Genomic DNA, 24,835 nt, shown 5'->3' with positions numbered 1-24,835 from the left:
CAATAAAAAGACTTATACCAAATACTTAATCTCTAATCTTAAAAATAATAACTTACTTTCTGATCATCAATGTGTGTTTCGATCTTCTTGTTTTACAGCCAATTTGCTAAAAGTAATAACCGATAGCTTTTTAGGTACGTAAGGTGGAGAAGCTTAGGTTATTGCTCTCGACATTTTCGAAGCATTTGATAAAGTTTAGCATGCTGGTCTTCTCCACAAGTTTTCTTCTTACAGTGCATCAAGTAACATCTTTAAGATTTTTGAATCCTTTATATCTAATTGTAGTATAAAGGTTGTCCTCGATGGACAGTACTCTTCTTCATATCCTGGAACAGCAGGGGTTTCTCAAGTTTTTCTCCTTCGCACTATATTCTTTTTAATTTACATTAAAATCTACCAGATATTCTCACATAAAAGGTGGTATTGTTTGCTGAATATACTACCATTTATTCTTTTTTTGATAAGAAGCCAATTTTATTTGATGACTAGGTGGGGGCATTTGAGCTTGAAAAGGATCTAACTTCTGCCAGATCATGAAGCTCACAGTGGCTGGTGAACTTTAATTCAGATTAAAAAAATTTGTGTTAGCCAATCGTTATCGCAATAATTTAGATCTTTCTATATTTATGAACGGTTATGCACTCGAAAAGTCATCTTCCCTTCATCATTATTAATTTAAGGTTAACTCTTACTTCCAACCTTTCTTGGAGACCATATCTCAAATCCATTGCAAAATTAGCATCTGCTACGGTTGCATCTCTCTATAATTATAGACACTTTTTTACTCAAAGTTCTATTTTTTATTTCTATAAATCTCAAATCTGTCCTTGTATGGATTACTGTAGCCATATCTGGTGTGGATCTTCCAATGGTGCTCTTTCTATTTTAGATAAGTTGCAAAAGCGCATTATAAACATAGTTTGAATTAACCTCCAACCATTATCAAATCCTCTTATCTTGCTTCTTTTTCTCTTTTTTACAAATACTATAGCAGACACTGCTCTAAAGATCGAGCGTTTCTATTGCTATCTACTAAAATTCATTCTTGTGATACTCGTCATTCAAATAATTCTCATCTTTTTTTTGTGACAATTGCTCCAAAAACTCCCATTAGTTTAGATTTTTTGTTGAACATCAGCTCTTTGGAATTCGCTTCCTGCATCTTGCTTTCTTGATTCATATAACTTGCAATATTTTAAGTTGTATGCCAGTCATGGTGTATAAACTTCCTCCTTTTTTTCCATTTTTTGTTAGATTTCTTTTTGTTAGATAGACTTTTTTTTATTAATAAACATGGTCGTTGCTCATATCGGAAAAATTCTCCGTTTCTATCAAACTCTTTAACCAAACTACTTACTAAAATCAAACTTCTCAATAATTTCAAACTTCCTACTAATGATACCTTAAGGAAGAGTGAGATTATTTTTGTGATTTTGTATCGGTTTTTAGGCTGGTATGTTTTGCTTTTGTGAAAATTGTGGTCCCTTCTTAAATTTTTTGACACTGACATAAATGAATCTTTTATTTCTTCTTTTTAGTTTAAAATCAAGTTTCACTTGACCCACTTGGTTTTCTCTTTCTCTTGTGTTATTTGTAATAACTAGTAAAAGGAGTCACTCTGTAATAAGAAAGTTAGGTCTACTTTAAATTACCTTAATAACTAAAATTTTTATTCTGAACTACCTTAATAACTAAAATTTTTATTTATTTTTTAGATGAATGTTGTTTTTGATGTTTCAAAAAGCATGTCAGTCTGACATGCTTTTTGAAACATCAAAGAAATGTGAATGATTTTATTGGTAAGGCTTGATTGTCACGATTGTCAAACATTTATACTTTCATTCATGGAATTTTACATAAAATAAGTAATAAATTAACCATTAGTAATTTAGCTTACTTTTGTCCAATAGACCTAACCCTGGTTTTCCTTTAAAAGTTTATAAAATTTCTCAATTCTCACTTTTCTAACATTTTTTTATTTTTAAAATTTTACATTAAAGATTCTCTTTAAAATACGAGTAGACTGTTTTTTCTGTGCATTTAAATATACTGAAAAATGCAGTTATTCTGTATATTTAAATGTAAAAATAGTTAAATAAGACTTTCATAATGAAGCAAATAAATTTACTTACTCTGAAAACATATATTTTTGAATTTGGAAAATTAAAATATATTTGATTATGTTTATTTTTAATTAAATGTGTTTTACCCCCAATGCCCCAGTTATTAGTAATAATTTAACTATATTTTTTAGAGACATCAAGTTCATCGGAAATAGATAACAGAGTTTCTGTCAAAAAAGGTAACTATAATACTGTTTTTTTTTAAGTTACTTAATATTTAATATGTTTCAAAATAATAATTAACAATTGAGTATCTGAGTGTTTTGTTTACTTAAAAAGTATAATAAAAACTATGCCTGAAATTTGAACAAAACATACCTTTATATAAAGTGACTTATGGGTGAACTAGCACCTCAACAGAGATCCATACAGAACACAAACGTACAAATGTATAAAGTGTCTTACGGAAGAACAAACAACACGCCAGAAGCCCGAACAGAATAAAAACACGCATATATATAAAGTGGATTTAAAATAATATTTAAAAGACCACTCATTAACCTTCATGAGCAGTATTGTGAAGCAGTTCCACTTTCTCTTCTTAGACTATTTTTACCTTTTTAGTTTAACCATAAAAGTTTGCTTTTAAATAATTTGATGCAATAGAAAATTACTTTTAGTTTGCTAAATAGAAAACAAAATAGTAATTTACTTATAATGTATTATGCCCAAATATATTAATTTATAATATAAACTATGTTATAATATACCAACGGACTTTAGTTAAAAATAATGTTGTTAAATGTATATTTAGTCTGCAGTTTGTTTACTGATCATTATAGATCATTATAGATTCAAGAGTCTAGCAAATTGCCAAATTTTATAAACATTTAAAGACACTGCAAAAAAAAATCATTGCAATAATTCTATAGTAACTTAATGATTCAATTATTTTCTTTTTTTCATCTTACTATGATGAATTGTTTCAAGGATTTAAAAATTTTCAAACTATGAAAAGCATGAAAGAGATATAAAACACATTGACTTTTCTATTTCATAAATAGTTCAAATAGAGTTAGTTTATTTACAATCTTGTTGAAATAAAACATAATTGCATAAATAAAAGAAATCATATCATATTCTTTTGATAAATTAAGAAATGTTTGTTTTCTTATTAAACGATCATTAAAAGGAAGTTGTTACTTTTTCTAAAATATCATTCCTAATTTTATAAAATATCATAAAGGAATGTTTAGAAATTGTTAATTCTATTAACAATTTCTATTAACAATTTTATTTATTTTAATAATCTTCACTTCCAACAAGGCTGCAAGCAACCACTATTAGAGCTAAAAGTTACGGGAAGAGAAAAGATAAAGTTTATAGACCAAAACAACGATTAACAAATGACTTTAAAAATTGCAAGTTATATGAATCAGGAAAACAAGATGAAGGAAGCAAATTCTAAAGAACTGATGTCATGGAAAAAAACAAGACAAATAAAAATATTTATAGCGATTAGGAACAGTCGCAGTAAAAAGATATGACTTTGACGAGAATCATTAGAATGATTTTTAGTAGATGACACAAGCATTTACTAAAATATCGCACATGGAAAATAGAAAGCACATAGCGCTAGCTCTTTAGAACAGCGTCTCTTGTTTCATCTACTAAAATACATTTATTTACAGAAAAGAGAAGGAGAAGCAACATCATAACAATGTGAGGTTGGAGATTGGCTTCAAGGTCCAACTATGTTTACAATGCGTTTTTGTACATTGTATAAAAGAGAAAGGGCATTATTGTAAGATCTGCCTCAGATATGGAAAACAGTATTCCACGCAAGAACAGATTAGAGATTTATTAAGATAAAGAATCCTGAGTATGAGTGGCAAAATAAAGAAATTCAACATTAGATGCTCATTTTGCAATGGATTTGATATATAGTTTCTCAGAAAAATTAGAAGTAAGAGTTTTATGTTCAAATTCATTTACCCTTTGTCTTTCAATTCTTGAAGACAAAGGGTCTCATCGAGTACTTCGAGTTCATAAAAATAGATCTCAGTTATTGTGAAAATGATAAGCTGAAATAAATGTGATTTGAGTCTGAGTTAAAATTCACCAGCGATTGTGAGCCCGATTGTGATGCTTTATATTAAAAAAAAAGATATATATATATATATATATATATATATATATATATATATATATATATATATACATATAAATATATATAAATATTCATGTACAACAAGATATGACATTGAAACATTTAATATATATATATATATATATATATATATATATATATATATATATATATATATATATATATATATATATATATATATATATATATATATATATATATATGTATATATATCTATATATCTATATATATATATATATATATATATATATATATATATATATATATATATATATATATATATATATATATATATATATATATATATACATATATATTTATATATAAAAATAAATAAATATATATATATATATATATATATATATATATATATTTATATATATACATATATATTTATATATATAAATAAATATATATATATATATATATATATATATATATATATATTAAATGTTTCAATGTCATATCTTGTTGTACATGAATATTTATATATATATATATGTATATATATATATATATATATATATATATATATATATATATATATCTTTTTTTTTATTATAAAGCATAAAAAAACAGCTGCGTACAAACAAAAATTTTTTCTTGCAATATTTCAACCTGTTTTTGCTCAGATCTTCATCAGACGTAAAATATAATACAAAAAAACCATTACAAATTTTGTATAAAAACTTCAAAGAATATATAATAACGTATACATAATATTAGCAAATATTTTTTAGTTCTGTTTTTTTGAATAACTTTTTTAAACAAAGGATTCCAACTGTTTGCAGAAATTTTAATGTCATTGTCCAGGTTGAAAAGTATAGGAGCATGTTCTATTTCCTGTTATGTTGAGGCATTATTAATTTCAAGTGATTCTTTCAATTAACGTTCATTGTACTGTGAGTTTATTACTATAATTTATTTGAGAAATCCTGTCTCTTTTCTGAATAATGTTCTTAGCAGTTGTTTCAAGCTTTAATCTATTAATTCCTTTTTCGGCAAACATGTACACTATAAACTGTAATTAATCATTGAGATTTGAGACTTTTTGGAACAAAATTTAATGGCCTGAGATACAAAACCTTTAAAACAGAAACAAGTAAATATACAGTTAAACTTCCATGGCTCCCAAGAATAGGTGTCAACATTGTAAATTAGAACTGAAACCTTACAACATCAGAATAACTTTAATTACACCACCTACGCTGAAAAACATCATATGCAACAATAAGTCGAAGTTAATTCCCAATAGTAATCCCGGTGTATACAAACTCACATGCTTTTGTGGCAGTATATACATTGGCAAAACAAAAAATAAAATTTTAACAAGATGCATAAAACATCAAAAAAACAATTTAAAAGAAAAATGGAATGCATCTGGTGCAGCTGAACATGGTAGAGAATGTAATAGTATGTTTGATTGGTCACATACAAAAACTCTAGCAATAAACTCAGAGTACAATGAACGTAAAGTGAGATAATCACTTGAAATTAATTGTGCCTCAATATACCAGGAAATAAACACGCTCATATACTTCTCAACCGGGACAATAGCATTAAAATTTCTACAAACAGTTGAAGTAAATCTTTGTTTAAAAAAGTTATCTAAAAAAACAGAATTTAATAACATTTGCTAATTTTATATTTACGTTGTATGTTTTATTTAAGGCTTCTTTTAAAGTCCTCTTCGAAGTTTTTATGTAACATTTGTTATGGTTTTTTGTATTATATTTTATGTCTGTTTCAACGCAGCTGTTGTTTTATGCTTTATATTTTAAATATATATATATATATATATATATATATATATATATATATATATATATATATATATATATATATATAATATATATATATATATATATATATATATTTATATATATGTATATATATATATATTTATATAAATATATATATATATATATATATATATATAAATATATATATATATATATATATATATGCATATATATATATATAAATATATATATATATATATATTTATATATATATATATATATATATATATATATATATATATATATATATATATATATATATGTATATATATATATATATATATATATATATATATATATATATATATATATATATATATATATATATATATATATATATATATATATATATATATAACCCTCAGAATTAGGGTCGGCGTTCGGCAATGCCGACTTACCTGCTGACATAAAAGTGTTTGAGTTTAGCAAAAAAATTGCTGACTGCGTTGCTATGTTTAATAGTAAAACCTTTGAATCAAATTTTATTGCCGGCATGATGCTGACCTTTAAAACATTGAGGTTTATATATATATATATATATATATATTTTTATATATATATTTATATATATATATATATATATATATATATATATATATATATATATCTATATATATATATATATATATATATGATATACATATATACATAATATATTTATTATATGTATATATATATAATATATATGATATATATATATATAATAATTTGTATATAAATATATATATATATATATATATATATATATATATATATATACAGCGGAGAAAATAGAATTAGCCTCACCATGTGCTGATCCAATATTTTGTAAATCTGTAAACAAGTTTGTGCGGTACAACTTTTGTATCCACACACATATAATTACTGTTACAAACAACAACTTTTTAGATTATAATATAGCATAATTAAATTGCGGAACATTTGATAAAACCATAAAATGTATAATACTTGATATTTGCGGTAACAAATAGAATTAGCCTCATCAATAATTATTTTCAGTTTACTTGTATATTTTGATCTGGTGATACGCATTTGTGAGTTAGTTTTTTATTATTATTTGTAAGTTAAACAAAGACTGTGAAATCAGTGCTCATAAAGTTTTTAACATTTGGTTTTTGATACCTTTATTTGAAATGGGACGTGGTAAGCGTTTAACGAATGAAGAATTAGCAGTAATCAAAGCATACAAAGATACAGGCTTATCTAATCGGGAAATTGCAAAGAAAATTAAAAGATCTCCAAAAGTGGTTAACAATTACTTCAAGATTGGCGTTAATTATGGAGCCTATAAGGGAAGTGGTGGCAAACGTAAAATTGATAATCGTACTAAACGAGTTATTGTACGTCGTGCTGCTGCTCAGCACATGACTGCATCTCAAATTCGTGCTGATTTACAATTACCTGTATCTGTTCAACGTGTGAGACAAATCTTACATGAAGATCCAAACACAGTTTGGAAAAAGCGTAAACCAAAACCAAAACTTACTGCTCGTCATAAAAAAGTTAGATTACAATTTGCGAAAGAACACATGTCTTGGCAAGAAGAGTGGCATCAAGTTCTCTTCAGTGATGAAAAAAAGTTCAATCTAGATGGTCCTGATGGCTATCAATATTACTGGCACGATCTTCGAAAAGAGAAAGAAACTCGGATGAGTCGTAACTTTGGGGGTGGAAATGTTATGGTTTGGGGGGCTTTTTCCTTTGCTGGAAAACTTCCACTGGCATGGATTTCAACAAAAATGAATTCACAGGACTACATTGACTTATTAGAAATAAGTTTACTTGAACATGGTGAGGAATTGATGGGTGAAACTTTCACTTTCCAACAAGATAATGCTACTATCCATAATTCAAAGCTTACAAAAGCTTGGTTTAGAGAAAAAAATATTCACGTAATGGAATGGCCCGCACGTAGTCCAGACCTTAACCCAATTGAAAATCTATGGGGAATACTTTCTAGAAAGGTTTATGAAAATGGTAAGCAATTTGAATGCACTTTGGAGCTGAAAACTCGTATCAGAGAAGCTTGGAATGAAATATCTATAGAAACTATCCAAAATCTTGTGACTAGTATGTCAAACCGCATATTTGAAGTCATTAAAAATTCAGGAAGCTATACTAAATACTAAATGAGCGAAAAAACAAAATATTTTCTTTATTTTTTGTATATAACGCTAATGAGGCTAATTCTATTTTCTCCACAAATTGAATATTTTTAATTTTTTTTTCCATTTGGAATTAATTAAACATACCAATTTATAAACTTTTTAGTTGTAGTAGAAGTAACAAGAAATAAAGTAGATTTCATAATTGTTTACCTGCAATTTTTGTTAAATTAGAACAAAAAATAAAGGTGAGGCTAATTCTATTTTCTCCGCTGTATATATATATATATATATATATAAACATCAAGACCTGCTAAAAGTATTAGTCACTAAATTACTGAATAGTTTTATGAATGAGATTACTTAGAATTTAGTGTCCATGCTAAATCATATCAATGAATACTTAAAAGTAAAAGGATTGTCAACAAAATATTAATTCTTTTTTTTTAATGTTTTGAAAGTATTTTTTTATTAAGTTTCTTTATTTTGTTTTTGTGGTTTGTTTTTTTTGGCCAATTTATTTGCATTGATAAAATTTGTTTTAATTTCAATATTTCAGTTTTTTAATTTAATCATTAAGTTTTCGTAATTATTTTTTTTATTTAGAAGAAGGCGCCTTAAAGCACTTTAAATATTTTTAAGCTTAAGTAAAAGTGAAATAAACGAAATTGATAATGTTTAAATCGAAAATAAAAGTAATTGCACCTAATTTTTTCTTATGTTTTGTATTCTGATAGTTATTGTCTATGTATTAAATATATATATATATATATATGTATATATATATTTATTTATTTTTTTCCATATTTATTTGGAAATTAAAAAGAAGAGTTTAAATTTTTTTTTATGGAAACTGGGATGAACCATTTGTAAAATGTGAGAAATTGTTGAATATATGCTTTATCGAGACTTTTAATATATTTACTTCTCCATTGAATTTGTTAAACAAATAAATTTAAGTTGTGTGTAAGTGTCTTAATATGATCAATAACTTTAATATTATCACAGAGGACACTTTACAGTATTTTATATTTTTATGCCTTTTTTGTGATTTATAAATTATGTTACATGCTTGTGTGAAACTCAGAATTATGTTTTAAATAAATCAAGTTTTATACACAAATACAATTTGCTTTCAAATTTTGTGGAATTTTATATTTTTGTATTCCTATAAGCATTAGTTATGGTTGTAGTTATGGTGAGTGAAGACCATGTCAGAGTTTCAGACAAAAAAATAACATACGAACCTAGTAAATTCCATGTGAGCTACAGTAATTTTGACTTATTACTTAATTGACTACAACTACGTAATAGACAAAATAAGTTTTCACCATGACATGACAGATATTAGTTAGTATTGATAACAGGAAGGACTTCTAGTCTATAGAAAGCAAATCCTACAAGGCATCAGAACGTGCAACAGATGATACTGAAATGCATATTATCAGTAATCATGATGGTCATAGTCCTGACCTTACTTAAAAAAAAAAATTAAATAAAATTAAAATCCTTTAAAAAATTTCATTTATGCTTACTTATAGCTAGTGAGAGGAGAGTTCTGGGTAACAACAAATAATGATCAGTAAATAAGTATTCTGGATAACATTATGAATAATGATCAAAAATGAAGTTTTTTAGGCAAAAATGTTTAGGTCAGATATTAAACAATATTTTTAATATTTTTACACTAAAACTATTTTTTCATCTTTAAAATTGTGACACCAATAAAAATCAAATTTGCTTTGTTGTATTGTGTAATTTAAATGTATTAAAAACTTCAAGTTTTTAATACATTTTTATTTTTTTATTTTATTTTGTTTAAAATTTATTTATTTTGAATTTTTTTATTTTTATTTTTTAGAATCTTCATATTCTACAAAAACATTCCTTTTGTTAGCAATCTTGGTTTTGGTTATTGGTTTAATTATAAGTTTTTATTTCCCAAACTTCAATTATTCATTCAAAGACTCCACATCAGGTTATTTTTGTTTTTATTTATTTTTACTTCATTTTAGAACTGCTTCACTTTTGTTTTTCAGTTTAAAGAAATTTTGATTTTTAAAATAAATAATACTTGCATATTTGATTAGTATTTTTATGAAGGCATCATTTCTAGCCTTTACTCAACTAAAAGCCCCATAACAGGGGAATTTTAAGTAAAAACGTTTATTTGTCGTAGGTTTTGCCTAGAAAAACATATCCTCTCAAAAATTGAACATGGAACAGGAACTTGGTTACATATTACCATTGGCAGGGTGATTTTGATAATCTTGAACCTGACCTGGAAGTTGAGTTATTTAATTACTCCTTAAATGATGATATTTTGCAAATCAATAGGTGAATATTCGGCAAGCTAAAGCAAACAAAGCATTTTTATTTTTTTTGTAAAAAAAAACACTGAATGGCCAATAAAAACAAATGGAATGGTTTGATAATTTAGCATATTACATTACTAGGAAAATGATCTCCTTCCCCTTGTGTCCTCCTCATCCTCATAGCTCCCTCCACAAATATAAAACAAAACACTTATACCTGTTTTTTATAGCTATCTCATTAAAGAAAGAAAGTCAAAGTTCAAACCCTCGCATTTGCTTTAATGTTAAGAGCACACATGAAGTCAGAAAAGTATAAAAGTGAGTGGAATTACGGACAAGGATGTTTATCAGATTTTCTTAGTTAAACAACACAAGCCTTGACATTGTTTATATTTTTTAATAAAAATATAATCACAGATCATTATCAAATATATCATGTATTTACACAATTATCACAAATTGATAGCTGACTTGACTCTTATTTTATGACTACATTTTTCTGTATTCAGAAACTTTTCTGTATTTTGTAACTCTGAAACACTGGGTGATGATAAAGATTGAACAAAGGTTTGTGTTCATTAATGAACTCTTTTTTATTGTTATTTGACTCTTTTTTTTATTTTCAATTGTCTACTGCTAAAATAATTGTTTCAATCAAAGAGTCATTTAAAAATGACTAAAAGGAGCTGCTTTGTTTTACCTCACAATGACTTTGAATGTAAAATGAATTGTTAGGAGTAATTTTTGTAAATCAAATCTAAGGTGAGTTCTAAACCAAATTGAGTTTTTTTTTTACTTATTTTCACTTCCAACAAGGCTGCAAGCAACCAATATTAAAGTTAGAAATTACTGAAACGGAAAAGATGAAGTTTGTAAAGCAAGATAACAATTAACAGATAGTAAACAAACTTATTTAACTGTGGCCATAGCTGGTTCTACGGACGGGACTGCATAAACATTGGTGCATATTGAGTTGTTTTTATATATCAATTCAATATGCACCAATATTTATACAGCTCCAACCATAAACTCGGCTTTCGCTCAGGTCAAATACCAGCCCTGGTCGTTTACTATTGACAGACGACTTAAAAGTCTATTGCAAGTTATATGAATCAAGAAAGCAAAATGGAGGAAGCAAATTCCAAAGAACTGATGTTCAAGGGACAGTCACAGAAAAAGGATAAGACTTATTTGAATGGCGAGTGACAGGACAATAAATTTTAGTAGATAGCACAAGAGACGCTAGCTATTTAGAGCATTGCCAATAATAATATTTTTAGAAAAGAGAAAGAGAAGCAACATTACGACGATGTGATAATGGCTGGAGATTGGCTGCATGACCAGGTTCAACTATGTATACAATGCGTTTTTGCACCTTGTCTAAATGAGAAAGAGCATCATTAGAAGATCCGCCCCAAATATGGCAACAGTATTCCAAAAAAAGGATGGCTTTGAGGTTTATAGAGAAAAAGAATGGAATCCGGAGTATGAAAGTGTCGAGCACAATAAAGTGATGTAACCTATGCAGATGCTAATTTTGCAATGGATTCGATATATGGTTTCCAAAAAAGTAAGAGTTAAGTCTAGAAGATGAAAGGTATATGACTCATCAAGTACATTACCATTCTTAAATATTGGAAGATCAAAATTATTGCGATAATTAAATGCTGTAGCCCCATGCTGTAGGTGAAGTGAGATTCTTTTGAAGCTCAAATTCCCCCTCCAAGCAATCAGAGAGTGTTGGCTTCTTATCTTGACAAGAATAAATGATCGTATCATCAAAAAACAACACCACCTTAGATGTGAGAGTATCTGGAAAATAGTTAATGTAAATTAAAACGAGTATAGGGCTATGGATTGAACCTTAAAAGAAGCATTCAATAATCTTAAAGATGTTACCTAATACATTGTAAGAAGAGAGCTAATGGAGAAGACCAGCATGCCAAACTTTATCATAAGCTTTAGAAATGGCAAAAGTGATAGCTCTCCACCTTTATCAAGTGTATGATAAAATCTATCGGTTATTACTGTTAGCAAATCAGCTGTAAAACAAGAAGATCAAAGTCTATATTGATGATCAGAAGGTAAGTTATTAGACTCAAGATAAGAGATTAAGTGTTTTTTAATTAAAGATTCAAATACCTTGCTTATGATAGGAGGAAGACTAATGTGACAGTAGTTAAAAAATTCAAGTCGCACTCCAGAATTTTTGAAAATATGGATAACAAATGCCGCTTTCCAGCATGTCGGAAAGTAAGACTCCGATTAGCACTTGTTAAATATTATGGATAACAACTCCGAAGAACACTTTTGCAAGACTACAACAGGTATGTTGCTTGGACCACAAGCTGTAGAAGAGTCTAAGCAGTAAATCACTTTTGATACAGATGCTGGAGTTATACGAATGTCAAGCAATGGATCAACCTGTTTGATGGCGTTATCAGGTATAACGCAACAAGTCAAATCAAAAAATTCTATTGATGAAAAGTTCTTAGCAAACAATTCAGCTTTGTCTTTAGGTGAGGTGACAAAGTCTGAAACCATACAAGAGAGGTGGTAAAAAAGATTCGCCCTTATTATTGATACTGTTAAATACTCTCCAAAAGTCAAGACTGCCTAATTTTTGTGATAAAAATAAAAGTTTTTATTACCTGAGAATAGAGAGCTTTTGCGTTAGACAAAACTTTTTTACAATGGTTTCTAGCCATAGTGTACACATAGTTAATTGCAGCAGCACAGTGTGATGAAAATCTTGGAGAAAAGTGAGTTTTTACCAGGAATCGTCGAGAAAGATTAAAAGATTCCATGCTAGCCTGAATCCAAAAAGTTATATTAGAAGCACATTTGTCAGCAGGAAGACAAAAGATTACAACCCAAGGGCTATCACGAAGAAAGTCATGGAAATAGTCCGAGTCAGCTTCAAAGTAGTTGTAAAAGGTACAATGATTGGGGGATTCTGATAATGAAGAGGAATAAGATAATTATTTTACAGAGATCAAACCTTGATCAGAAGCATCTAATGGTGAATGCGGAGAAACTGAGTACTGACTAGTATCAGAAACAAGACATAGGTTTAGTAATGAAGGTAAATTATTTTTTACCTTCTCTACTCAAGTGTTGTCTGGAAAGCGAGTTAGAAATTTGACTTTTTAATTAGGAAATACAAAAGTCGAGGGCTTTAATGCCAGCAGAGTTACTGACACTAGAGCCAAGCCATTCAGTCTGATGAGCATTAAGTTCACCAATAAAAACAATATTGGTGGATGGTTATAGAGAGAGGGCTCGGTCAATTTGATCAGAAATAACATCGAAAGTAGTGCAGTCTTGAAATGTAGGAGAGGAATATAGAACAAAGAGAAAGGCGATAGAGTGAAATGGTGCTAAAGTATTGCGCATAAAAAAATAGTCTGTGGATTCAAACCTAGTTTTCCGTCAAATGTGTGAATTCTTGCAAATGTAAATATCCAGGTGAAGCATGTAACTATTGGATTCTTTAGGAATTAAAGAAAGACAACCATCTACACTAAGACCACAAGATGAGACAGCTGAACTCAAATTAGTCTTATAAAGAGCAACTTGGTCTGGTGACTTTGCAAGAGATAAGACTCAACAGTAGAAAAGTTACATCGAAGACCACAAATATTAGTTAATGATAGGTTAAGAGAACTTGGCGATGATTATATTTAGATATTTTTAATTTTTTTAAAAACTTGACTCAAAATATAGGTAGTACTCAATACACTATTTAATAATCCAAGCAATTGCCTCATTACTATTAATAAACCCTAGGCGGTAACAAAGGACTTCAAATATGGCCTCAACAATGCACATCAAAAGTACAAACAGAGAGACCATTTTTCGGGATGGCAGTGGGAGTGCCATCACAAACAGGGAGATATTTGCAGTAGGGCACTGTTAGTACTCTGATTTTTTTCTGCTTTTGATGGAATCAGCCTCTCTGAGAGCTGCCACAGAGTTCGGAAAACCTGACTATTAGTCAGCCTCAGAACCATAAAACTGAGTTTTATGGTTATGAGCTATACCTGTATTAGTAGATAATAGAATGAGTTGCCTTTTCATAAAAATGGAGATACAAGCAAAAACTATGCATTGAGTCAAGAAGATCCAGCATTCAACATCCTAAACTAGAAAAAATATATTACAAATACATCTATGCCAGCCTAATAGATAAAAAAGGGGTGCGAATCTGGTCAACAGATAGAATCTGTTTAGCCCTTAAGTCTTTCCCTTGGAGGACTTCTACAAGACAGTAGCAGGTGCATTTAACATATTCCCAAGATGAGTATTTTTATTGAGATACCAACTCTAGTCTTTACTTAACTAAGAGCCCTAAGGCAGGGGTTGTTTTAAGTTGGAGTTGACTTCTCCTAGCATTTGGCTAAAAAATCCTACAAAGCAGCAAGGCATGAAGCAGGTTGTACAGGGTTACATGTTATCAGTAGCAGGAAAACCTGGCCTAACAAATAACTTAACCAGACAACTGATTTTATATTAGTATATCAAAAAACTAATCAAATTAAGTTTTATCTTAACATAGTTTCTTAGTTATGTCAAATAACTTGCTGAAATTAGAAGAAATCATCGGAATGAGAGAAATGAGACTAGACAAGAAGAACTTAATTGTTGTCAAAATGAATGGAATGAGGCTTGACAAGAAGAAATTTATTGTCGCAAAATTGAAAGGTATGAGGCTAGACAAGTATTACTTAGGCGTGTAATGCATTGTACTGCAAGAAATAATGTTTTTATAGAGAGAAATGGAGAAACCTTGTAGAAATGAATCATATTTGTCAGTATAGTGGTGCTAAATATTTTTTAAATATTTTTTGTGCTGTCATTCCGGAAAAGTTGTGTTGGCTCCACTTTAACCCTATTCGTCGCTCATGGGTGATTTATTGACAGGCAACCATGTTGATTGAGCCATTATTCAAAATTTCTTCAATTATATTCATAACTATGATGCATGTTTATCTTTTGCTTCATTCACAGCCTGAAATAGCTCCTCCATCAAATCATGGCTCTCCTTGTTTTAGGGTTTGCAGACAAATTGTGCATCATGTTGGTAATCTGAGACCTGATCAAGATGTTCTGTCTGTATATTGTCAGATATATATTTTTGATCCTAATATTGAATTTTTGAATGGAGAAAATGATTGTTGCATATTTGAACTTTTGCAGACTACAATTAGGCAAGAAAACCCATTTGCTCTTGCATTTGAAAATTTAGCTAAAATTGAAGATAAAGAAGTATGTCAAGCAGCTTTAGAAGGTCAACCAACTTCATTTCTGAACCAAAACTCTTTAAAAAATTCTTTTTCCTTATTTTAACTCTAATTTTTTCTAAATCTGTTTTTTTGATTGGTTAGCAACATTCTATCTAAGTGTCTATGAGGACATTAAAGTGTCTATGACAACATTTGGTAGTTTTTATAATGTTTCACGTCAAAACGTCATAAAAAATTTTTTTTTTTAATGCTTAAACTCAGTGAAATTGATATTAGTTTTGCTGCTGTCTTATCAATGCCAAAACATAGAAGAAAAATTATTTTGAGGGATACTTAAGAATTTAAAGCTTCGTGTACGGATGTTTTGATTTCAGCTTTTGAAAAGTTATTTAAACCATGTCCTCTTGATTCTATAGTTGCTAACATGAGTATTTGTTTGCTTTTGAATTTTATGAATCAAATGAAAACTTTGCTGTGTTCAATAACTATCAACAGAAGATATTGTTAGGTGACAGGTGACAAAGATTATGCTCACCAACAACCTAAAGCTCTACAAAGATAAAATTATTTCAGATATTGAAGGCATCCACAAGTCTTATACTCCAGCCCATGGAAGAGAGTTTAAAAAACATGCAACTTAAGTCATCAGTTTGTCTGAGATTAACAATCTAAAATTTAAAATAGGTGTCCTTACCAAAACTACAACATGCTTATGAAATTTACGTTTATTCAGCCTTCAAAAGAATAAAGGTATAAAAAGGACATGAGAAATTTTTTGTTAAGGCAGAAGTTTATGAAGCTTTCAAATGGAAAATATTAAAGCTTATTGTTTATGAAAAAAAAAGGAAAAAAACTGAATTGACATGTTAATTTTAATGCTCTACGGTTTAAAATTTTCAACTATTTGAATAAAAGTATTATGTCTGAAAATACTTAATTTTATTAGAAGCATTTTGTGTGAAAGCTTTAATTAATTAAAGGTGTTTTGTGTTAAGAAATTACATAAAATTTGGCAGACCAGTTTTTCTTTGAACTGGTATTACATTTTATTTGGATGCTTGCGAAGTATATGATATCAATTATCTTTTTTGTATTCAATTTCAAAGAAGTTAAACTATTTTTCCACTTTGTACAAGCAACTGCCAAAGTGCTTTGTGCATGTCCTTTCTAAATAATTTTCAAAATTAAAATTCTTTTAAGGGTAGCTCAAGACCCTGAAACATCAGACGGGTCCCTATAGTTATTAAAAAAATAGTTGTACAAAAGTATATTATGTTGGGTCTCAAAAGAAGCGAAATTATATAAAAACTTCAAAAAAAATCATCATTTTATAAAAAAAACAATAATTTTAGATTTCACTGGCTAGAAAATGACATTTCTAAACTAAAAACTAAAAATACGCAAATTTTATTATAAAATTTTTTTTAAGTGTTTTTAAGTTTTAATGTCAGTAAGTTTTTTTTCTGCTATGGTTTGATTTATTAATCAATGATTTTGAGTCAATGAACTGATAATGTTTACAATATATTAGTGTTAGTTAAATTTGTCCTTGAATTTATATTAATGTTTTTGAAAAATTCTTGTACTCATAGAACTTCTAGTGCTCATCCTGTGTTGTTGAGGTTTATAATTAAAAGAGCTAAATCATGCGCACTTCGGTTTTGGCTATCAGTACTTTAATTTTCAGTATAATGTTTTAAAATTTATTCAGTGACATACGAGCTATTATTGATGATATTTTAATTTTAAAAATAAAATAAAAGATACAGGACAAACTACAGATATACTAATTTATCTTCATAAAGTTTTAGTAAATGTAAACGTTTTTGTTTGTTAGGAGAAATAACTTTAATACATTATTTTTATTAGCATTATTAGCAGAAAAATATCTGCTAATAATGCTAATAATAAAAAAAAAATTATTAGAAAAATATTTGAAAATATTTGAAAAATAATTTTTGTTTTTTTGCTAATAAAGATAATTATATAAGTTACTTTAAAAAAATGACTGAAAATTTAAGATATTTCAATCTTTGAGTTTTTGATCAACAAACTTTCAAACAATATATCTTGAGTTAAATAACCTATTGTCAATCAATTAATAAAGTTTTCTATTTTCTCGCTTTGTGACTGATTTGTTTACTGTTATGACTAAACAATTATATTAAACATTAAATGGAGGTGATCAGGATAGGGCTATTGCTCATGACATATCTATCCTCTGTTGTGTTTTGTTACATATCTACATTAATGATATTTGTGATAACTTTACATCTGAAGTGACTCTATAAGCTGATAATACTACTTTTTAATAATAAAACAATATATATCACTCTGTTTTTGAGTTTTATAATTAAAATAACTCAATCATGCGCAATTCAGTTTCGAATATTAGTACTTTAAATTATTACATAGTGTTTTGAAATTATTAATAATTGATACTTTATATAGAAAATAAAAGGATACAGCTAAAACTACAGGTTTTATTTGAGTTCCATAAGTATATTTTATGTAAATGTTTTTTGTTTTTTTGAAGTAATTACTTTGATATACAATTTAATGACTTCATATTTGCCAGAACTATTGCCCAGTTTTTCTGTAAAGAAAAGTAAATATAGAGATATTTTATTTAATTGTACTTTATATTTAACATATTTCAATATCTTCAGGCATTTTATTAACAAACTTCTAACATGCTATCTTGAATCAAATAACTCATTATCAGATAATCAATACATTTTTTCTATTGTTCGCAGATATATTTATTGTAAAAGTTTTTGTTTGTTAGAAGTAAAAACTTAAATATATTATTTAAAGGCTTCAGTTTTTCAAGTTTGAATTTACCAGAAATATCTTCAAGTTTTTCTGCCAAAAAAAGTAATTATAAAAGTTAGCTTATACAAATTTACTAAATACGTATTTATTTTATAAATATACTTATTTATTATATAATTTTTATTAATTATTTTATAATTTTACATCCATTTATACATACAATTATACATATATCTATACATATTATAACTAAACATTTCATATCTTTGAGTCTTTGATCAACAAACTTTTAACGTCCTTTCTTAAATCAACTTATTGTCTGACAATCAATATAGCTTTTGATCTTCTCTTTTTAATGCTAACTTGTAAACTGCTATGACTGAACAATTTTATTAAGCATTATATGAAGGCAACTAATCCATTAGATAGAAAATAGATAAATCAAGGGCTATTGCTCTTGATTTAACTATCTTCTATCCTATTTTGTTATTAGTCTATATTAATGATATTCCTGTTTGCTTTACATCTGAAGTGGCTCTATTAGCTGATCTACTATTATTTTTTAATAATAAAATAAAATATATCGCTCTGTTATTGAGGTTTATAATTTGAAGATCTAGATCATGTGCAACTCATTTTTGTTTTTCAGTGCTTTATCTTATAAAATAATGTTTTTTAATTTATACAACTATATGCAAACTAATATTGATAATTTGATACTTTAAAAAGGAAAAAATAAAGGATTTAGGGCAAACTGCAACTATATATCTTTAATTCCATAAGTATAAATAATGTAAAAGTTTTTGTTTGTTAGAAGTAATAACTTTAATATATTATTTAGAAACTTCAGATTTACCAGAAATATCTTCTAGTTTTAATGCCATCAAAGGTAAACATACAAGTTAGTTTATTTAATTTTACTTAATATTTAATATGTTTCAATATCTTTAAGTCTTTTATTAACATGTTTCAAACATGCTCAACAATAAGTTATTTTAAGTCAGATAACTTATTGTTGAGTAATTAATGAAGTTGTCTATTTTTTTGCTAAAAAGCATTGGCATATAAATTTGTCGATTGGTCACACAGGATAATTATTTTTCGAACGAACCTTATTTTGACAGTTATCAAAACAAAAGTAAAGAATAATATTTAAAAAAGTATTCATATGATGACCAAAATAAGTCAGAGCTAAATAAACTTAACAATAAAAAAAAGCAAATATTTTTTTATAAAAAATTGAGAAGAATAAAGATTCTTAACAAATATATCACCTAACAACATACAAAACAAAATATTGACTAAAAAATACGCATAAAACATTTTAAGATTTAAGAATAGAAAAAAAACATCATTGATAATGTATAAACATAATAATTGTAGCGATTAAATAATAAACACCTCCTCTATGTTGCGTCTATTATTACTGGCGTTTTGATGACGATCAGCAAAAATAACTTACATATCCCGTCAGACAAAAGTCATTGCAACTTATGCTTTACACAGCAACTACTCTGCCTATTCCATTCTGCCGTAAAAAAAAGCAACTCACTAAAATAGCCAAAATCCAATCATTCCCAAATTTGTAAAGCACCAAAATTTTTTTGAAGATATGATATTGATAGTGTAGATCTACCATACAATATAAATAAAAATAACTAAATAAATCACTTACCATACCACTGATAGAAAACATGAAAACACAATAAATTAAAATTCTAATAGAAACACAAAAATACAAATTAATGTCTTTTTAAGACATTAAATCAAATAGTAACTTTTAGCACAAAATTACCCATGACTAGCAGAAAACAGTGTACCTTACAAATAAATTGTTTTAAAAAAAGAAACAAAACAACAAGAGAGTCTTCAATAAATTTCAATACTGTCATAGATACCTCGTTCAAATTATGCAAACCAATGAAAAGAATACGAAAATGAATAACCTGCGCAAACCATAATAATTACAATTAATTAAATAATGAATGATAGCGAAAAAACTTCACACTAAAACCATTAAAAATGTCACTTGCAAAAATGTAACCATGTAGTGGAGGATATAAGAAGTTTTCTGGATAATAAAAAAAAAATTCTGAAAAATTTTTTGGTAGGAAAGAAGTTTTTAAAGCATTCAAATGGAAAATAATAAAGTTTTTATTTTTTGAATAAAAAAGAAGAATGAAACAGATTTGACATGTTAATTTTAATGCACTTTGGTTTTAAACCTTCAACTAATTGAATGAAGGTATTTTGTGTGAAAATACTTAATTTTATTAGAAGTATTTTGTGCGAAAGTTTTAATTAATTAAAGGCGTTTTGTGTTTAGGAATTACATAAAATTAGGCAGACCACTTTTTCCTTGACCTGGTATAATAACCAATTTGGATACTTGCAAAGTATATGATATCAATTTCGAAGAAGTTAAAATATTTTTCGGCTTTGTATAATGAAATGTCAAAGTGCTTTGTGCATGTCGTTTCTAAATAGTTTTCAAAAATAAAAAAATTTTCAGGGTAGCTCAAGACCCTTAAACATCAGACGGGTCCCTAAAATTATCAAAAAAATAGTTGTTCAAAAGTATATTGTGTTGGGTCTCAAAAGAAGCAAATTTATATAAAAACTTCAGAAATAATCATCATTTTATAAAAAAATTATTATTTTAGATTTCACTTGCTAGAAAATGACTAGACAAAAAATTAAAAATATTCAATTTTACAAAGTAATTTTCTTATAAAATGTTTTTTATAGAATTATAATTATTTACATCCATAAAGTTTTTTTGGTTTATATTTAAGTTTTTAGATTCGTGTTACTTGTGGTTCATTTAAACAACAAATTTTTAACGTCCTTTCTTAAACCAAGTTTTTGTCTGACAATTAATATAGTTTTTGATCTTCTCTTTTTAATGCTGACTTGCTAACTGCTATGACTGAACGATTTTATTAAGCATTATATGGAGGCAACTAAGCTAGGGCTATTGCTCTTCATTTATCTATCTCATATCCTATTTTGTTATTAATCTATATCAATGATATTTCTGTTTACTTTACATCTGAAGTGGCTCTATTAGCTGATCTATTATTACTTTTTAATAACAAAATAAAATATATCACTCTGTTATCGAGGTTTATAATTTAAAGATCTAAATCATGTGCAACTCATTTTCGTCTTGCAGTACTTTATCTTATAACATAATGTTTTTTAATTTGTACTATTATATGCAAACTAATATTGATAATTTGATACTTTAAAAAGAAAAAAAAAAGGATTTAGGGCAAACTGCAATTATATTTTTTTCAAAATATAATTGCAGTTTGCCCTAAATCCTTTTTTTTTTTAAGATAAACTGCAATTATATATATTTACTTCAATAAGTATAAATAATGTAAAAGTTTTTGTTTGTTAGGAATAATAACTTTAATATATTATTTAGAAACTTCAGATTTACCAGAAATATCTTCTAGTTTTTATGCCATCAAAGGTAAATATACTAGTTAGTTTATTTAATTTTACCTAATATTTAATATGTTTCAATATCTTTAAGTCTTTTATTAACATGTTTCAAACATGCTCAACAATAAGTTATCTTAAGTCAGATAACTTACTGTTGAGTAATCAATGAAGTTATCAATTTTTTTGCTAAAAAGCATTGGCATATAAATTTGTCGATTGGTCACACAGAATAATTATTTTTTGAAGGAACCTTATTTTGGCAATTGTCAAAACTAAAGTAAAGAATAATAGAAGAATATTTAAAAATGTATTCATATAATGACAAAAATAAGTCAGAGCAAAACAAAAGTAACAATAATAAAAAAGCAAATACTTTTTTATAAAAAATTGAGATGAATAAAGGTTCTCAACAAATATATCACTAAAAAATATACAAAACAAAATATTGACTAAAAAGAATGCATAAAACATTTTAAGACTTAAGAATGGAAAAAAACGTCATTGATAATAAGTAAACATAATAAGTGAAGCAATCAAGTAATAAACATTTCCTTTGAGTTGCGTCTATTATTACTGGCGTTTTGATGATGATCAGCATTAATAACTAGTTTATCCCGTCAGACAAATGTCATCGCCACTTATGCTTTTACACCGCAACTACTATGCCTATTCCATGCTGTAAAAAAAGAGACTCACTAAAATAGCCAAAATCCAATCATTCGCAAATTTGTAAAGCACTAAAAATTTTTTGATGATATGATATTGATAGTGTATATCTACCATACAATATAAATAAAAATAACTAAATAAATCACTTACCATACCACTACACAACACAATAAATTAAAATTCTAATAGAAACACAAAAATACCAATTAATGTTTTTTTAAGACAAAAAATTAAATAGTAACTTTTAGCATAAAATTACCCATGGCACGCAGAAAACAGTGTACCTTATAAATAAATTGTTTTAAAAAAAGAAACAAAACAACAAGAGAGTCTTCAATAAACTTCAATACTGCCATAGATACCTCGTTCAAATTATGTAAACCAATGAAAAGAATACGAAAATAAACAACCTGCGCAAACTAAAGTAATTACAATAATTAAATGAACAAAGATAGCAAAAAACTTCACACGAAAACCATGAAAATGTCATTTGCAAAAATGTAAACATGTAGTGACAGATATAAGAAGTTCTCTGGATAATAAAAAAAGAAAATTCTGCATATGAAATTTAAACAAAATTATGTAATGAATGTGAGATAATATAGCATAATAATTTCTTGTTAATAGTGGTGATATAAAATTCAGCAGATAAATTATGTATTAATAAATACTGTAGTAAGACTAATTTAATACTAAAATAAGACCAGATAAATTTTAGCCAAATAAATGATAAAACAAAAAAAATTTTTAGGTGATATGATAATAAAATATAAAATTGTGATATAAAATTGAAATAAGAAGCAGGAAAAAATATGGTTTTAGAGTAAAGTTTTGTCTACAGTCCAAATCAAAAGTAACTTTGAGACCATATTGAAACCGAAATTTCCAAACAGTGATGTTTTCTCTGTTATCCAAATTAACATAATTTTGAGACCATAACAAAACAACATGAAAAAACATCAACAAAACATGTCAAAAGCAGCTAGTTTTTTAAAAAAAACCCTCTTTACACATGATAATCACATATACATAACATACAAATCAATATTTACATTCCAACTACATACTATATATTAAAAAAAAAATTATCTAAATAAGTATGAGTTCAAGCAAAGATAGTTTATCTATAAAAGAACATAAATCATACAAAACAATGTAACATGTTGTGTGTGCATTTGGGTGTATAGGTGTAATGTGTAAGTCTGTGCTGTTTATGTCGTTCAGTAACAGTAAAGTTCAGTCAGTAATGGTGATTTGGAAAATAGTCGTGCTTGACCGTAACACTAAGCCTTACGGGCTAGGCCTAATATTATTAGAAAACTTTCACATATAAATTTCTTAAATGCTATCTTGAATCAAATAACTCATTATCAGACAATCAATATAGTTTTCTATATTTTTACACAATGACTGATTTACTAACTGCTGTGACTGTTTATTTTTAATTAGTTCCAAAAGGTATATCTAATGTAAAAGTTTTTTTTTGTTACGATTAATAACTTATTATATTATTTAGAGACTTCAGATTTACTAGAAATATCCTCAAGTTTTTCTGCCAAAAAAGGTAATTATAAAAGTTAGTTTATTTAAATTTACTTAATAATGGTTACTCGTCATTCAAATAAGTATCATTTTTTTTTCTGTGACTGTTCCTAAGTGCTCCAAAAACTCTTATTTGTTTATTTTTTTTCCTCGAACATTTTTTTTTGGAATTCGCTTCATTCATCGTCTTTTCATGATTCATATAATTTTCAATCTTTTAAGTCATCTGTCAATCGTTATTTTGCTCTGCAAACTTCATCTTTTCTCTTCCAGTAATTTCCAACCCTAATAGTGATTGCTTGCAGCCTTGCAAAAAAAATCTTGAAGTCTGTCATCCATACTTTTAAAACTAATTACCAAGTGCGTATTAGAGACTTGCTTAACGGCATGCTGGAAAACAGCATTTGTTATCCATATTTTCAAAAACTCTGGACAGCGATCTGATTTGTTTAACTACTGTCCCATTAGTCTTCTTTCCATCATAAGCAAGGTTTTTTAATCTTTAATTAACAAACGCTTAATCTCTCATCTTGACTCTAAGATCTCACTTTCTGATCATCATTATGGATTTCAATTTTCTTGTTCTACAGGTGATTTGCTAACAATAATAACCAATAGGTTTTATCGTGATTTAGATAGAGGTGGAAAGGTTAAGACCATTGCTCTTGACATTTCTAAAGCTTTTGATAAAGTTT

General features: G+C 27.2%; 1 protein-coding gene across 2 annotated transcripts in view; it reads left to right on the top strand.

Moving 5' to 3' along the window:
* The window catches only part of LOC136075036 (NACHT, LRR and PYD domains-containing protein 4B-like), a 75,893-nt gene that overhangs the window by 19,786 nt on the left and 31,272 nt on the right, over positions 1 to 24,835 (top strand). The window contains exons 3-7 of one of the 2 annotated variants that reach the window (XM_065787258.1): positions 2,255 to 2,302; positions 10,002 to 10,118; positions 19,318 to 19,365; positions 21,910 to 21,957; positions 24,115 to 24,162. In XM_065787258.1, the coding sequence (XP_065643330.1) occupies positions 2,255 to 2,302; positions 10,002 to 10,118; positions 19,318 to 19,365; positions 21,910 to 21,957; positions 24,115 to 24,162 (309 nt within the window). Of the gene's footprint in view, positions 1 to 2,254; positions 2,303 to 10,001; positions 10,119 to 19,317; positions 19,378 to 21,909; positions 21,958 to 24,114; positions 24,163 to 24,835 lie in introns of both variants that reach the window. The other variant, XM_065787257.1, reaches the window with a different exon arrangement.

The sequence above is a fragment of the Hydra vulgaris genome, chromosome 01 (genome assembly GCF_038396675.1).
Source record: "Hydra vulgaris chromosome 01, alternate assembly HydraT2T_AEP".
Lineage (NCBI taxonomy): Eukaryota > Metazoa > Cnidaria > Hydrozoa > Anthoathecata > Hydridae > Hydra > Hydra vulgaris.
The sequence above is the reverse complement of the archived record's forward strand: the minus strand, read 5'-3'. Positions and strand labels throughout refer to the sequence as shown.